At 34.0% G+C, this 18,124-nt stretch overlaps 1 protein-coding gene across 2 annotated transcripts in view; it reads left to right on the top strand.

Moving 5' to 3' along the window:
* DYNC2I1 (dynein 2 intermediate chain 1) overlaps positions 1 to 16,406 on the top strand; it is a 31,390-nt gene extending 14,984 nt beyond the window's left edge. For both annotated transcript variants that reach the window (XM_084509997.1, XM_084509998.1), the window contains 15 exons: positions 1,161 to 1,263; positions 3,194 to 3,323; positions 3,876 to 3,987; positions 4,364 to 4,458; positions 4,788 to 4,917; positions 5,854 to 6,026; positions 6,465 to 6,627; positions 9,342 to 9,455; positions 10,324 to 10,385; positions 11,474 to 11,525; positions 12,835 to 12,895; positions 13,161 to 13,257; positions 13,524 to 13,655; positions 14,593 to 14,816; positions 15,900 to 16,406. In XM_084509997.1, the coding sequence (XP_084366123.1) occupies positions 1,161 to 1,263; positions 3,194 to 3,323; positions 3,876 to 3,987; positions 4,364 to 4,458; positions 4,788 to 4,917; positions 5,854 to 6,026; positions 6,465 to 6,627; positions 9,342 to 9,455; positions 10,324 to 10,385; positions 11,474 to 11,525; positions 12,835 to 12,895; positions 13,161 to 13,257; positions 13,524 to 13,655; positions 14,593 to 14,816; positions 15,900 to 16,071 (1,820 nt within the window). In that variant the 3' untranslated portion in view covers positions 16,072 to 16,406. The remainder of the gene's footprint in view (positions 1 to 1,160; positions 1,264 to 3,193; positions 3,324 to 3,875; positions 3,988 to 4,363; positions 4,459 to 4,787; positions 4,918 to 5,853; positions 6,027 to 6,464; positions 6,628 to 9,341; positions 9,456 to 10,323; positions 10,386 to 11,473; positions 11,526 to 12,834; positions 12,896 to 13,160; positions 13,258 to 13,523; positions 13,656 to 14,592; positions 14,817 to 15,899) is intronic.
* The last annotated feature ends 1,718 nt before the right edge of the window (positions 16,407 to 18,124 follow it).

Genomic DNA, 18,124 nt, shown 5'->3' on the forward strand with positions numbered 1-18,124 from the left:
TGATCTGATACCTCTGAGCGCCCATTCTGTTTATTTAATGAATTGCATCTCTGGTTCCCCTTTGCACTCTCTACTCATGTGAATGGCAGTACAAACTGTGCAAAAAGAATCTTAGGTTTGTACTCCAGTTATCATATAGTAAAGCAGAACTAACACAGTGATGGAAGAATATAGCATGGAGTTTCTCTAAGTTTTTACAACATTAATACATATTCAGTTAAGTTGTTATTGCAAGTCAGAACCACTCTTGCAATATGGATTTCTTCTTGCAGATTTCTCTGTTCTTATTATTTTTCTAATAAACATGTGGAATCAATAACAGAGTTGAAACTCTAGATCTAATAAACAGTATAGAATTCTAATAAATAATATATTAGAATATATAGAGAGAATATATATTCTGAGCTATAGCACTTACTGCTGTACTGTAAATTACACAACAAATTTATTTGACAAAATGTTCATTGATCATTCTAATAATAATTTTGGAAGGTTAAGAGCACTTTAAAAATGCTACCTAATAAAAGCAATCTTCCTCAAAGGTAGTGAAACATCATCAGTCCTGGATGGAAGTTAGATATTAAGGTCAATTGGCTACGATCTAGCCAGGACAGCAAGTAAAATCAAGACAACATCAGATACTGGACTTACTCTATTAACTGCTGCTTTTAAAACAACAGTTTTCAATGTTTTGCTTATTCATTCAAGGTCATCAGTTATATTTCTGTTGATGAGGTTCTCTGGTAGCTGTAGAGATGACTTGAGGTGTAGTATGCACCTGGTGTAGTGTGTGTGAATTTAATACAATTTTTAAATTGGTCGTAGGGCATTTTACTGTATACAGGGTAACAAGGGACCTGCTAATGACAGAAGAAAGAAAGAGTCACTTTCTGCATCAAAGTCTTCTAAAAATGAAAATTACAATTGTCAATCATCTTGATTGACTGCTAAAGGACCAAAATAAGGGAAAAAGACTGTCTCATCACTTAAGTTAAAAAGCTTACTGTACTGATAGTGTGCTAGAGGTTGTGTAATGTGCAAAGTAAATTTTTTGGTAGCTTTGTGGTAATAAATCTGTTGCTTTTTGTACTTGCTTCTTTACATTTTAGTGCAGTGTAAAGTGTGAATTATAACACTAACAACATTTTATAATATCACAGAAGGGCAATATCCTCCTGCCAGAAACTCGTTTTGTGGAATATTCATGGATTTTGAAAAGGCAAATCAGCGACAAAGTAGCAGAAGTGTGGCTAGTAAGCAGAAGTAAGTGTGTTTTAAATAATCCATATAAAATGTCATCTCAATATGTGATTTGTCATTTTTTCATATTTGAAATATATGAAGTTTCCAAACTTGTGGGTTCTAGAGTCAAAATATAATTTTACAAACTAAAAGTAATTAGTTAAGTAGGCTTTCTATATGTCATTTTACAATGGAAATTTATCTGTGTATTAGTTTGTGTAGCATTTCATTACAGAATGAGTTGCCAGCATTGTTATTTCTCTGTATGTTTCATCAGTCACTTAATTAGATACCAACTTGCAGTACTAAAGAGCAAGCCTTTTAGCTGTTCTTGGGACTCTGCAGAACTATAATTTCTTGAAATATTCAAGATACTATATGGTATATACTGTTGCCAAAATAGCATATTCCCTTTTAAGGATAACACCAGTTGGTGTAAAAACATGTTATTACTGATTTAAAATTGATCTAGATTTCAGACTTATATGACATATCTGTTTTAAAGAAACAAATTGATGCCTGTTTCTTCTGGAACTTTCTAGGAGTTCCTGATTTATATGGAGCTTCATATGTCTCTCTGATTTTCAGTTAAATCAAATGGATGTATAAAACCAAGAACATTCAGTGTTATTGCTAATACTAGATTTCATTGCTTTGTGGCTGTTCATCAGTGGCTGATCTTCACATAAGGGAAATGTTATTGTCTAGGCTAACTCATCTTGCTTAAATTTATATGCCTAGATTTTATGCGAGTTCATTGGCTAGGCTTTCTCTTTACATAATGGAGAAAGATTATGAAATTCAGTAAGACCTCTCTGTGAAGAATTGCCTTCTGAAATGTTTGTCAATCCCTCTCCTGATTGTGGAGGAAATATGGGCAAGCAGTTCAGATAAATAACTTCGGACTACTGAAGTTCAATAGAGTGAATCCACCAATCATAGTCTGATTCAAATGCCTTTCACACAAATGTATAGAGCACCACTGTATAGAACCTATCTTAGATAACTATGTATGTAACTTTCTCTACATGCTAACAACATAGCTTGTGAAGGGTTTGTGGAGTTTAATACTGTGCTAATACATTGCTACCAATTAATAGACTGAAAAGATCCCATAGATGAGCTGTGGCACTCTGTACTTGTAAGTATAATTATAAGGCTTATTCCTTTAATGTACAAATTTGTCTGAATGTGTCATTAAGATTTGTAACTAGGAAGCAACATGCATGAGTTTGAATTATATCTCAGCAATCTGTTCCCACAATAGTTGTGAAAAAGTAGTATATGAAGTGTATGAATGGCGTGAAGAAGAAGTAAAAATAGTAACATGGATAAGACAATGCAATATATATAGTTTAGTAGCAAAAAGGAGATGGGAAAATTTCCTGTATGTACACAGAGAAATCCAGCCTAAACCACTGGAGGAGCAATTCCAGTTCACGTTGCTCTAGTCTATTCCCTTTTTAAGGACTTGTCTTACTGAGAAGAAATTGCCATTAAAATATGCAAGACTGAAAGACTGTTTAGACATGTATTTGGTACAGACCCATAATTGTGTTTGGATTGTATTTGTACTAAGTGTATTAGAAAAATCTGAAAGTGGAAGAGAGAGACAGAGAAGTCAAGAAAAATTTCTGCATTGGCTAGATGTCTGTATTATGGCAAGAGCACAGGATTAACTTGTAAACAGACATCTATAATTCAACTCTTGAAATATTATCTTCAACAGTTTTATTACATTAAAATTGATGATTTATTGTGGAAATTGTGACGGAGATTGATTGTTTTTTCATTATCCACACATCCATACAAGTGGAACAATAGTATTTCAGATAGATCAATGGATTTTTAAATAGGTGGTACTGTACAATATCAAGTTGTTTTTCCTGTGGAATAAAACATACTTGGTCTTAACTATCTTTGTATTTCTTTCTTATAATGCTTTCTACAGAAAACGGATCGCAGAACTTCTCCCACTAATTGATCTGGACTTCTCAGTTACTTTTTCATTATTGGATTTGCCTCCTGTAAATGAATATGACATGTATATTAGAAATTATGGTAAAATGAACACTAAACAAGTGAGTAACATACATAGTAATATTTAAATCCTATAAGTGCTTTTTATTGTTTTGGAAAACAGTTTTCTTTGCAAAACAAAGCTACTAAACTAATAGGATAGCTTATTAATAAATAGTTATGTTTCATATGAAATCATTTCAATAAAGCAATAATATCAAAGTTTTTTGGGCCAGATACACCATTTCCTTTCTGTATTAGAAAAGGAATTTCTTGTTTGCCTTCCCATTTTATAAAGAAGCTTCTGTATGTTTGTGGCTCACTGTCCCAGGTACTCTAGGTTTTGTCTTTACATGTAATGGGAGAAGTTGTGTATTTTTTCAGTAGGGCTAGTACTCTTGTGCAAAATGTGGCTCAATACGCATTCACAGAATGCATACACATGCATGCACACTGTGTCAGCATGCTTAGGTCTGAATTTACAAATAGAAGAGGTTGAGCACATCAATTTTAAAATAAGTATTTAAACTCTGTTCGATTACGTGCTGTCATTCTTCACTGTGTTACCCATATCACTTTGTCTTTACCCATATTGTTATGTCTTTATACTTTAGGCATATGTTCAGTGTAATGAGGACAATCTTGAGAGAGATGTTCAGACTGAGGAAGTTGAGACGTTGGAGAAGTGGACACAGCATCCAGGAGAAGGTGCCCTTGTATCTGGAGGTAAAGAATGTTTTAATCTTAGTCAATTATGGATGTATGCACATAAGCTTTCTCTTTTGAATCCTCCTAATGTCAGAATTTGTATCATGGCAGGCTGTGTTGTATCAACTTGCAGTTTGGCACTCTGAAGCCCCTGGTGGAATAGGGTGGGGAATAAGTGGCAGAAATAGTTTCCTCCTCCTGAATTTCTGTTTCTGTTGGCAGTGGGTATGATTCCCCATCAGAACTTGTTATTCAGTACTGTAATTGCTGAAGAGAGGTTGATTCCTGCCCCTCTCCTCTTGTTTAAAAATTACATTTTTCTTATGGTTTTCTTAATCGATTCCATTTTGAATCAAGCTTCAAGTTTGTTTTTTGTTGTTGTGTTTTTTCTTAGGTCCCATAAAAAGCCAGGAGATGTCAGCCAATGCAGCTCTAACACCTAAAATTGATTCACAAAGATTAGCAAATTTCCTTCGGTCTGCTGGCCAGGTACACTTATGTACTTTATATCTTCTGTGAGTTGTGTGCAAGTATACTATACCATGTGATAGATCACTCACAGTACTTGTTCTGACTAATTTAAATAAATTACTTAAATAATACTCATTATCAGTGAGATTTATATCTCTTCAAAGGCATGGAACCAGAGCTATGCAACTTTTACGTCTGTGTTAAGCTGTATTTGCAAAAGTATAAAATTAATAAAAAAGTTGATAAAGGTTTATTAAATTCATCCACATACTTTTGAAAGCTAGAAGTAGCAAAGCTGAAAGATAAGACGACCCTTTTACTTCTGTAAATGTAATTATGTTTGAAAGGTGATTGCTGTTTTGCTAGAGGAAGATCAAGTTGCAACACAGCCCAGGTGGAAACTAAGATCTCGACAAACCAGTCTGTCTATTAGTGATAGCTGTTTCCAGTTAAATACTAACCAGCCATTCCTCCATGGTAAGGGAACTTTATTATACACCTTTTAGTATATAGCGTGAACTCTTCCTTACACTAAGTACCATGCTCTTAACATGTCATAACTGAACTGCAAACAGCACATATATATGTATATGACATAAAGCTCACTTTATGTCATATACATGTGACATATGTCATAAAGCTCACTTCTGTTTTAATTGTTCTAATCTTGCTGTAACTCGGTGCAGAATGGTTTCAAATGGGTTACATCAGAGCATCCTAGGTGCTGTGGAATCAGAAGTATAGCCAGTGATTAGCATGATATCAGGGTGTCCTGCATATATTTTCTTGCCCTGGTTGCTGAAGATCCATCCCACAAAGTATCACCTAGGTTTCTCGGGCTGAAAATAGGGCCAAAGTTACAAATAAAGCAAGGCCATTGAATGGGGCTTTGAATATCGCCTGATATATCTGAACCGCAGCTGTATCTTTCCCATATAAACAGTGGCAGTTCAGATGAAAAGAGAAACGAAAAATAACACATCTGTAATTGTGTGAGGAAGATCTATTATAATATGAAAACATACATATCCTAACATGAACACATGAGATGAACCAGAAGTCTGGCCTGTGCTGTTTCCTATTGGAGACTTAGCTTAATTTTCTGTGTATATAGTGACATCAGGTCAGACTTCTTAATTGGCTTGCTTATGCCCAGAATAATCAGACTATTCACTTCCTGAATCTATTCCTTTTTGCTTTCTACTTTACTTCTAATTTTGTTGGATTCATTCTGCAGTCCTTCCTCTTTTCTTGTATAGCTTCAAAAGCAATCTACTGTTAACAGAAATATTCTTCATAATTATGTATTAGGTTCTTTGGTTGTTGCTATAGCAGCTAATTATGGTTTTTCATCTGCAATGAATTTACTTTTTTATTTGTTTCTTTGTTTTCTTGATTTTTTCAATGGTTTAGACCGGAAAATATCCTGCCTATATGTGTCTCAGGTTCAGAGGCAGGCACTACTTTCTGTTCATGGATTACCTGAAAAAGCAGATGTTGCTTTACTGAAAAAAAAGAGCATCATATGTGTTTGGAATGTCTGGCAGCCATCCAGCCCTCAGAAAGTTTTAATATGTGACTCAGAGGTATGTCTTAACTACATTGTGTAGTCACCCATTATTGAGTAAATTAATTTATTATTTGTGTGTGTATGCATGTATATACACATACATATATATTTGTCTTGCTGCAAGATATGGCATCTTCTATAAACACATTTAAGCCTAGTACGCAGAGTACTAACCTCATTCAATTTTATGCTCTAACACTAGAATTTAGAGAAAGTTTTATTTTTGTTGTTGTTTTAATGTTGACTCCATTTCACGGATCAGATGTTGTCAGGACTTCTTGCTACTCTTTTGAGTGAATTGTCCTTCTGCAGCAAACACCTGAAATCTGTGGGTTTGTTTTTTTTTTTTTTTTTTTTTTCCTGGTTTGGCATGCCTAGGAAGAACATATTTCAAGCTTATCAAAAATTAGTCTTTTTCATAATATCAGCCATGTATATTTTTCCTACTCAACAGGTGTTATGTTGCTGCTTTAGTCCCAGTAGAGCAACATTAGTTTTTGCTGGAACAATAGATGGTTCATTGTTGGTGTGGGATCTTCGAGAAGACTCAAGAATTCACCCTCATATGACATTTGGTGAAACTGACTGGACATTTAGAGTTCCGACTTTTTCCACTGGTTAGTATCATTCTGAGACTGAATGCATTCTGATTAGTCACTATGTGGGCAGTGAAACAATTCCACTACAAATTCTACTAACACTGATTCTCAGTAGTCTAGTTTAGGCAGTTCAGATATGATATTTAGTCTAGTAAAAGATACTAATCAATAATAGCTGTAAAGAAATGTTAGCCAGTTAAAGTATGCATCGAGCAATGAGAACTGGGAGATGAACCAGATTTAGAACCCAACGGGTGTTGTAATGTTAAAATGGAATACTCATCTACTACCTCATCCGAAACCACTAGATAAACAAATTTTCATCATTATTTGCCTTAATATAGTCTGTTTCTTTTTTAAATCTACATTTAAACCTACATATTAATTTTGATTTAAAAAAATCGAAGTAATTTAAGACTGTAAAGCACACAGTTTTTTCAAACACCATTTAAAGGTCACAATCTGTGCAAATTGTCACCTTAACGTTGATGTTTCTTCATGTGAGATATGTAAAGCATATACATGCATAACTTCTGTTAAAATCAGTGCAATGCTACTCCATAGGATCTAGAAAGCTATTCATCTCACCCTAATGTAGATATCTGTGTATGGTTAACTGGATAGATCGTATAGATTAGATTTAGTTTGCTTACAGATCTTTTACAGCTGATTTATATGTAGATACCATTATCTCAATCTTTGCTTTGAAGCTCACCCTTGTGCATTTCTGAAAATTACCCGTGTAACTTTATCACTTCTGAATTCTATGTAGATAATCTAAATGTTGAATCAGGTTTACGCTTGTTTATTGGCAGTTTATCAATTATTGCAGCCATGTATAACCTAGTATTTGTTTAGGATATACATGTACGAGTAATTTTGGGGAATAACACCATTGCAAACAAGTAGTGTAGGCTGAGTGTCAGAGGTAACTTATGTAATGGACTAAGTTGAATTCTAACTCCTATAGTCAAAAGTCCATTACTTTTAGTCTTCTGTTGAAAGGATTCTGAAGCTGTGACTAAACTTTGTGGCCTGGTGGCTCTCTGGTATTAATCTCATGTTGGACCAAAACTTTGCCATACACTTTTCTGTCATCTGACTTGTCATATGAGTAAAATCTCTAACATTGGTGCCAATCGAGAGTCATGGCATGCTCCTTCAAGGTTCCTAATATAGCACCACAGGAAGAAAAAATAATGTGGTAGTCATTTCATTATTTAGATACAAGCTAAGTTAGAGTTCCTTTCATATTGGGAAGCCAGAAGAAAATTTATTTTTCAAAAGTGTTTGTGGGTGACCTTTCATCTCATCTGTTGACATTTTCTTGTTATTGTATTTCCTTTTTTCTACACCTCTGGTCCTTTAGTCTATGATCCAAATGTTTTTCTAAACTTTTTCTTTATAATCCATAGGTGACGAATTCAAAAGCTACATAACTTTATTTACAGCATGTGACTGACATGCTAGTAGACCCAATCCTAAATACTTAACTCTGCATGGAATTGGTGTATGAGATTCTCAGTTTATGAATCTGATGGAAATAAATGGGTCTTTATGCTTATTATCATTGCTTTTCAGTGCAAATTTAAATAGAGGAGCAAGTCATTAATCTTACTGAAGTTTTCAATATATATGTAGTTGTATGTTGAGAGACTGGGAATGAGGTGTACATTCCACCAATTTGACTCTTGATTCATCTCAATCTTATTTGTAAATTGGTGCCATTTTACTTGTGCCCTTTAATGAAGAATTACATATAACAATAAAGGTGTGTTTTTTCTCTTTTTTTCTTCCTTTTTTTTTTTTTTTTAATAGTTTTATGATTGCAAAATGAGACCCTCTATTTATTTAAGTTTCCTTTTCTTTGGTTGAAGAGACAAAAGAACACACACAGGACACAAGGACACACAAACACGTACATGCACAAAACTTCTGTTCACAAACATATTTAATTGCAGTAGTCATGTTAAAGCAAACATTAGATGATTGTTGATGGACATTAAATTTCTTTTAGTAGATTGAAGACCTTTGGTCTTGTGTTGCACAGTGGGCTAGTTGTCATATGCATGTTTACAATATCATGTAGTTGCTTAAATAAGTAAGCAGATTTTAATGCTGTATTCTTAGGAAGCGTTATTCCTTTAGGCTTAAATAAGATTAACCTCAGTGTGCAAATACAGAAGTCAGGAGTAACTGACAAAGAATACATATTGAAATAGCTCTAAATACACATTTATTTTAAAATGTTATTAAAGGGTAAATGCATACTTTTTCATGGTGAACTGTTTGTTTCAGGATAACTACTGTCTGTTAAATAACACTTTATAAAAGCCATTTTCCTTCAATTTTGTCTTTCCTGTTTATTAAGCAGTGATTTATTTTTTCCTCTGTTACTGGTGGAGCATGAAATTAACATAGCTGTCTTCATGCTAGCTCTGAAATGGCAAATTTTACTGAAATGCATTGTACAGTGGCATAAATGATGCGGCAGTAATTTGGAAAATGAAAAGTAGAAACAGAAGGTGAAACATTGATTTGTCTAGTAGTGGTTTGTTAATTTAGGAAAGAGTTTGCAATATGTACTTGAGACTTTTACAAACAAACTCATGAAGTTCATTACTTGCACATTTTTGTAATCATAATTCTCCTATAACCTAGTAAGTGAGTAGGGTTTTGTTGTTTTTGATGAAAATAGTATAGTGTTTACTTTTAATTATTCTTTATTGCAGATGGTGTTCTAAACTCAGTAAACCACACCTCTCCTATAGTAGCAGTGGAACCTGTCTCAACCTCTCTCTGCACTGATCAGAAGTATGGACTCTCAAGCCTTTCTTATCAGGAGGGTATGTAAACTGCTGTGCAAGGGATCAGTCTCAATCTCAATCTTTCTTTAGTATCCAGTAAAACAAATATATCATAGCCAAATTCCAGTTTATAGTTACATTCTGGCTTCTAAGTTCTATGTAGTATCAATTACAAATAACATTCACATTTACTTGCTGTTCTCATTTTCATTAAATGTTCATTCAGTGCAGTTTCACATCTGATAAGTGTTCTTGTTTGTTAAAATGTCTCTTTTTAAGATATTTTCTTCTTCCATGATAAAATAAGTTACCACTCAAAAACTACCTTTAGAAAAGTCCTAGTCCTACTGTAATGTCCAGAAACCCTATCTATTATCTGTGCAGCAATTTGTGTGTATCTGACAGCACATAAAATGTGTGACTGTCATTGACGGGCCTTGCTGCGTCTTCTGCCTAAATTTTCTTATGACCAACCTTTGCAAAGAAACTTTCATACTCATGCCTCCAAATTCTTAGGCAGTGTGCTAGAGGAAAGGTCATTAATGCCATTGCAGATTTTCATTTTGAAAACCATAATTGTCCAAAGAAATGTTCTACACATTGCAGGTTTTACTAGATTTCATTTACATGTATTACATCTTAAGTTCTGTTCTGAAGTCCATGCAAAATCTAGATACTTTAAAAGACGTGGACAGAGATCATCTGCCTTTCCTATAGGTGAAATTGAACACACTAGTTTCATGCCTTTTTCTTATTTGGTAGAATTGGGGTGCTTTATGTAGCTAAGAGGAACACAAAACTTTTAGAAAACATATTAGTCTAGCAAATGTTTAAAAACCTTTGATATCGCTCAGGATGAAGGTCAGTGTATGAATATGTGTTGTTACTGTTACTGTTCCTTCCATAGAAATGTCAGGCCCTCCATTTCAGATAGCTTCAATGGATGAAAATGGAATCCTCAATATGTGGGTGAGTAATATATGTATGAAAAGAAGGTGTTACATGTTGGAATAATAAAATACTTCTTGAAATACAGCAACACAAATCTTGGATTTCCGATGAGAATTTCCTCCCTGAAAACTAGCCATGCTATTGGAATTCTCTTCAAAATCTTTGATCTGACTCCCTAATGCCAGGATGTTTTCTTTAGGCGAAACTGTTAACAGGTGCATGAATTCATGAAAACATGCAAACGGTAGTTCAGCATGTTCAAATATTTCTAATAATTAAATAATGGACCATGGTCCTCTTCCACCCATCTACTTTATTTTATTTGAATCACAGTGGTTTCAGAGATTGTACTGTGAGAAGTCATATTTGTAATTATATTAAATAAATGTTCAAGAGGCAAAATGTGAAAATCTGTGAATAAGATAACCCTGCCTAAAATATGACAGGCAGGTAAGCACCAGGTCTGTTGCTCTTAAATACTGTCCTGACAGTTCTACTTTCTATCGGATGTTTTCAGTCTTCTGTTTTTCTGATGAAGCTTTGGCCCAGGTACCCCTGAACCTGTTTTTCACATATAAGTTATCTTGCTTGAGGAACTGAATAGATATGTGAATATTAAGGGGATAAAAGTATTTCCCTTCTGTAGCACTAGTTAAGTCCCTTAAAGCTCTAAGTAACTTTAGTAGCAGTGGGTTTGAGCCAAACAGACTTTCAATTGGAGTTCATGGAAAGGTGGTGAAAAACACAGGAAATATGTTATAATTCCTTACTTGAGGGATTTAAGCTGTTTTTTTTTGGTTGCCAATCAAACCAACATGATGTCAGCGAGCAATTAAGTATAGAGGGTGACTTCCCATTTTCTGCTGCCAGTAGGGAATTTCCAGCAGGCACATGCAACTGTTTTTAGCATTGCAGACGTTAACAGAGGATAGAGAGTCTACCTGCAATCATTGTAATGTTAGACTTAACTCTAAAGGAATATTTAGATGGGTATGTCATACATTATTACAGATAGTTTAAAAAAAAAAAAAAAAAAAAAAAAAACAACAACTTTAAAGTCTGGTAAATACTTATTTTTTTAATAATGTTGAATATTGACTTTTCAGGTAGTTGTAGAATTAAAGAAAGTGGATTTATCTGGTTCACAAACTGATTTAGGTAAGTACTGTATAGTAGAGATAGGATAAAGTGCATGGATTTTGAGATGATGAAGTTCCTAAAGAGGAGGAAGAATTAGTGTTGACATCAAATGGTCTAGAAGAGGACAAAATTGTTGAGAAAAAGATCCATCCTGAATAGGACATATATCTCCTATTTTGGGTTGTAGGTTAGGTATCAAGAGCCTTATCTTCGCTGCAATCTGAATCTTATCTGCTAATTCTGCACTGGCAATTGCTGCCTACCACAGGCAACCACATTTCTTAGAACATCAAAGCAGATACCTGTATCCTCAACAGCTGCTTTTTTTTTTTTTTTTTTTTTTTTTTAAAGAGTACAAGATTTTATGTCATACTTGGTACACTTGTTCTTTTTTCAGTTTTAACCAAATTTCTTATAATATTTTTGTTATATACATCTCCATTTTGATAACTATCCTGGAAATTCTCTTCTGATCAAGGTACATTATTAGAAAAAAGATTCTGTCACAATGGTAAGAAGCAAGTCCACTCAATCTTTGTTGAGTCATCTGAATAACTTTTGTTCTTTTTTGTTCTTGGAACAAACTTAGACCTACTTAGCTGGAAAAGGCTGCCAATAAAATCCAGATCCATTTTTGAATGCAAATATAAACAATGAAGCAATGCTAACAAACTAGAATTATTGATCAGTTTTATATTTTATAATCTCCTGTGCCTTGTCTGTCTATGTTGAGTTACCAGATTTGGATATGTACGTCTGCGGAGAGGTGTATTTTAAAGCTAGGCTGTGGTGATGTGTTGGACACAACTTTGCTTTTGCCAGCTCTCGTTTTCTTTTCATCTGCAAAAAGTTCTTGGGTTTTCATAATTTTAATCATTACGCTATTCTCTACTAACAAGTAGCATGGAATAACTTTATGGAAGCATTATTACCATTTCTTATTACCATAGTTCATGGTTAAGGATCCAAGTGACATAAATGTTCATTTTCACCATTGATAGAATTAGGTTTTTTATAAAAAATTTTGCAAGATATTGCATGATCTTATGTGCATACTGAAGAACTGAAACATAATTGAGTTCACATATTTCACTTTATCTGTCCTCTTTCTTTGATTTCTTTCAAATATTTCAACTCTTTAGATTTGAATTCTGAAATAAAGAGTTCAAATGATTTAGGATTCTTATGTATCAAAGCTATTTCTGCAAGAAGCAATTTTACTGTGCAGTATCCTTACATTTATTAGCTTAGGTTTTAATTTGCTGATAGCGCTTTCTTAATGCAAAGTTCTTAAATCAATTTAAATAATTATTTTATATAATTTTAGGTTTAATTCCTGGAGGGAAAGTGAAGTTAGTACATAGTTCTACTATGGAATTGAATAGCAGGTAAGAAAACAAGCCTTTGGGCTTGTGTATCTCATAAAGCTGATTTTTATTTTACACATGTGATACACGTGTATCTTATAAAGCTAATTTTTCCTATACTTTGTTAAGTTACTGTTATCTATTTAACGATAGATATTAAATAATGATTTTTTTTTTAATGCACACTTTTCCTAGAACTATCAAGAGTTTCTGTAATGTAGATGCATGTCTTCAGGAGAAAATTCCTGTACATTTTTGTTTCCTTTTACCTTTATGTTTTTCATAGCCTTTTCCCAAAAGATGTGCGCCTGAGAACACCCCAAACACTGACTATTAAATTTCTGTCTTCTGATCCTAATCATTTCATTGTTGGAACAAACATTGTGAGTAATATGCTACAATTCATCTCATTATTTTTTTCCGAATGCTGTCCCATTTACTTGGATTTTTACCTGAAAACTATATGTAAAATTTGTAATTTGAAAATATTGCTACAGTCTTTTATTAGCTATTAAGGACCTTTTAAGATAGCTGCTGTGTGAAATATTTAAGTTTTAACTTTTGAATTATGAATTTCTAATATTGATAGTGTAGTTGTGTTTTTTGTTTGTTTGTTTGTTTTAATTCTTTTTCCTTGTGTTTTTTGTAGGGTCTGATAGGCCATGGTACAAGACATGATTTAAAAGTTCTTCCAAAGCTATTCAGACCCCAGGAGAGTGGAATAAGATCAATACGTGTCAATGCAATTGATTTCTTCCCTTTTGGAAAGTCACTTTTTTTGGTATGAAAACACTTTAAATTAATATAAGTTTCATTTTTAATTACCTATGGAGGAAAATTTTCCAATTTGATGTATTTAACTAGATGTTATCGTTGATTTACCTCACTAATTCCAAACTGAAATGAAGGGTAACAAACATATTATGTCCTGATGTGACTTTGGATATGTGAAAGATGGAGGATCTGGCTCACAGAAACAAATGTCAGTCTCGCTGCAGCCATTAACTTTGTAACTTACTCTGATTTACTGAAATTCAGCATTGCTAGCAGGTCTTCTGCTGTGAGTTAAACTTCATCTGTTTCTCACTGTTATCACATATCTCTTAGTGACATAATCATTTTGGAGACAAGATATCTGTGAAAGAAATGTCTGTGGAGCAGCTGTGGGTATTCCATGCCATACTTCCCTCTCCACTTCATGGTTTTGCAGCCAGCCTGCTGACAAGCTCTCGGTGTATGCCTGGCAGCATATGCATCCTACATGTGAACAGTTATCTTCAAATCTAGCCTCTGCAGTTCAAATTGACACACAGTATTTTAATTGTTTGCCTTTTCAAAGTTAATTCAATGTAAATTGGTTCTAGCTCTGGTAGGATTTTCTAAATACCTAGACCTGCATATACTTGTACTTGATCCTCTATTAAATAATGTCTAAATATGCTATGGTTTACATTGGGATTGCCTGAGGTATAAAATGAATGTGTTTGGCTATTGGGTATGTATTTTGTGTCACCATGTGCGGAGTCTGAACTTTCACTTACCACTGTGGAAGTTCTTTCCTTTTTTCCAAATGCATTTATTTAGTATGATACTGACTCCTACAAGTTAGTATTTTTAGTATTTTTCTGCCTGGTGTTTTCAATAATTGATTTGTAGTTTCTATCCTGCTTAGTTTGTCTTCCTCCCAGGAAATATTTTTTTTTTTCCCTATGATACAGGTTGGCTGTTCAGATGGAAGTATTAGATTACACCAAATGACATCAGAGTATCCCCTCATGCAGTGGAATGACAGCACAAATGGCCAACCAATTATTGCCCTGCAGTGGGCTTTAACAAGACCTGCAGTGTTTTTTGTCCTGGATGCATTGTCTAATATTTATATTTGGGATCTCCTGGAAAATGATCTGTTGCCAGTGGCAAAGCAAACTATTCCATCGGAGAAGTGAGTACATTACACTACTGTATTTTTAACAAAATATTAATAATATTATCATTAGGAGCGGGGAATTTTTTGCTTAACATAAAATGTGAATTACAATTTGCATTTCTAACTGTATTTTTTTTAATTGCTTGAAAGAGACACCACAGCAAGTGTAATTTCAGATTATGTTTATATATTATTTTATATAATCTGACAAGAAATAATGTTAGTATAAATCAAATTCAGAAAGGGTGTTATCAGCAGGATGGATGGATGTCTGTATGTGGACAACTTGCTGTTTGTATGTAGAGAAAAATTTTGTTGCAACTAAAATCACTGGACTGCTTAAGCTCAAAGATAACTTTTCTGAATCAGGATCAACCCTATAAATGTTCAAGATATGTTGGAGAATATTTTAAAATGCCTATATTACCATATGTTTACCAATATAAATATATTATGTTTATTGTCACAAAGTAAACAACATTTTTGGCTAGCATATATTCACCAAGACAAGTCACCAAGACACAGCAGTCACACAAGGCTGTTCCTGTAGTCAGTGTAGAAAACTGAGTATCCTGTAGATTGAGAATTGAAGTTTCTGAATTAACCTTTCTGAATTGAGGATTTTCCTTTCTCCCTGCTGGGTGCCTTGCTGGGAGCTTCTGTCTTCCCTAGGCTTAAGTTAGTCTTGGTGACAATCCTAACTAAAAATTGTCGTTGCAGTTTTGCGAGCTGTAGCGAAGTGCTGCTAGTTTTGGGAGAAAGTAATGCATTTTTTAAGTTGTTATACTGTACAGTTTAGGAAATACCATAAAAAATATCCAGTTCATTTTTACAAGCTTGAAATAACTTTAAGTCATGATTAGAAAATGATGATGGAATCTGTGAACGGGCAGAACTTCCTCTTATTAAAACGTTAAATGGTTGTGACTGGTTAAAAGCTAAATGCTGGGACTTGAAAGGGAAAAGTACACTATGATGATAAGCAGAAAAGGAAGAATCGGTTAACTATAAATAACTTGCTAAAAACACATTTGAAAAGACCATTTTCTATTAATTTTGTCTCAACCCACTTACCCTCCTCCCTTCTTTTGATTTCAGGGTTGTAACTATGGCTCTGCTTGGAGAACCAGAAAAAACAAATGGATTGTTAGGAGTTGTGCTGGCCAAGGACTCTGGACAGATAGATATTCTATGTGTAAAGAAGAAGTGGGCATTACCTCAGCCTGAGGAATCTGAAAAGCTAAATTTGATTTTGCTGCAGTCCTTTTAGAAGCAGGATATCTGTGTGGGTTTATTACTGCAAAATATTTATGCTTTTTTTTTACCACAATTAAAAGATTTGTAGTATAGTTTTGTATTTGTATATAACTTGTATATATTTTAAAGAAAATCTGTATATTGTTTCAGATGAAAAAATATATTTTATCTTAAAAAAATGACAGAACCAACTTTTGCTTATAGTGCTCAAAAAAATGATGAACTGTATTTCCTTATTGAAAGAATTCTAAAAACGTATATTTTCAAAAAAAAAAATTGGAAATATATTCCTATAAATTATACTACTGTTTTTCATTATTCTACTCAGAAATAAATAATAGCAAACCTTTCTCTGGTTAGCATAAAACTGTGCTCCTGTGTAAGCAACACGAATGTATTGCAACTTGTATCTCCAGGCCTTTACAACACTAATGCTTGGTAAAGATTTCTTATATCTACCTTGAAACATCAGGTAAACAAATTTCCATTTCATGAAAAAAAAGATTTGACTCCTGATTTTGTCCCTGGGGCACTACAAAAGCAATACCTGAAAGCTCAAGTTGTCCTGATATATAGTTTGGATCAAACACTAGAAGTAATGTGCTTATGACACTTACTGAAATTCTAATGTGATTTCTGATGTAAAACAGAAAACACTGACCTATTTAATGCTGTAAATCATTTCAAAGCTCTTGTAGTGAGGCAGAGGATAGTTGTCTGTAATGTTATTCTAAGTTTTGAATAAAATTTGGAACAAATTGGTAAAATTTGGAACAAAATTAACCACAGAAAATACCTTTAACTTTTGTAGCCTAACAACTTCCAATTTAAAGATCATGAAGGAAAATGTGGTCAAACAGAGCAGAGATTTAGGGGGAAAAAAGGACAATTGGAAAAAAATGTTCTAATGCATTCAGAATTTAGTGTATGTATACTTAAGCTATGTACATTCTCCTTCTAGAGTAGACTGAAATCATTTGTAAATTTTAATTGATTCCTAGCAAAGTGTTTTCTATGTAAACTGTTACTTAAAGTGAGCAGACTCAGAGTGGCCACATGATGGTGCCAAGTCACTGCAGTAAAAGAAGAGTGCCTTACATAAACAGTGCACATCACTTAGGGAATTAAATTGTGTTCTTTTGCACATTCCCCTCTCAAAAGCAGCAGCCACAATCCAGAGGGCCAGATGAAGTACTGCTTCATCAACCCCTAAAATATGTTGGAGAGAGATGTTGGGGAATATTTTTAAATGCCTTTATATAATATGTTTATATTGCTTCCTTTCAAATATCTTATTGAAGTAACCTCAACAGTTGCAGTGTGGAAGGTATCGTGTTCTCAGTTTTAGGTTTGGTGTTTTCAGGTGGATAGGTCTGTCTTCACTGCTGCAGTATATGTATGGATCAGTGGCACTAAAAGTTAAACTAGAACAACTTTAATAATTCAGGGAGCAAATAAGAGCAAATGGTAGGTATTTTTTGCAGTAGGGTATCAGAACATGACTACTAGGACACATACACAAATCTCTCTCCCTCTCGCTCTCATACCCACATGCATGGAACCACTGCCCTTCTCCCACCCACCCAATTTAAGGTCAAAATAAAGTGTTGAAATTATACTGGTCTTCTGAGAGAAACTGTTACTTGTTATCATTTCATCACTTTCAGTGCTTACCATCCTGAATTTTTGTACTAAAGAGTCTTCTGTTCATGGAAAATGTAAACAATGGTTTGGGTTTTCTGTCCTGTGCTGTAAGCAGTCATCCTCTCCCTCTTCCTTTTCCTTCTCCTGTATGCAAAAAGGAAAGAACAGTGGTTACCTTCATACAGAAGTATCTGGCACTACCTCCGAACAGTTCATAGGTATGCTAGAAGATCCAAATAGTATATGCTGGAGACTTGAGTATAAGTCAGTTCCCACACTGAGCCAATGTTTCTTGCCTAAAAGACCATGTTTCTCCCTTAAGTTTCTCCCTTAAACTTCAAACTGAAGTAATAATATGACTGTATCCTGTGCTGGCAATGGCTGTCTTGAGAACGTGAGAAAAAATGTATGGAAGTTTCTGC

Source organism: Aythya ferina, assembly GCF_964211825.1.
Source record: "Aythya ferina genome assembly, chromosome: 2".
Lineage (NCBI taxonomy): Eukaryota > Metazoa > Chordata > Aves > Anseriformes > Anatidae > Aythya > Aythya ferina.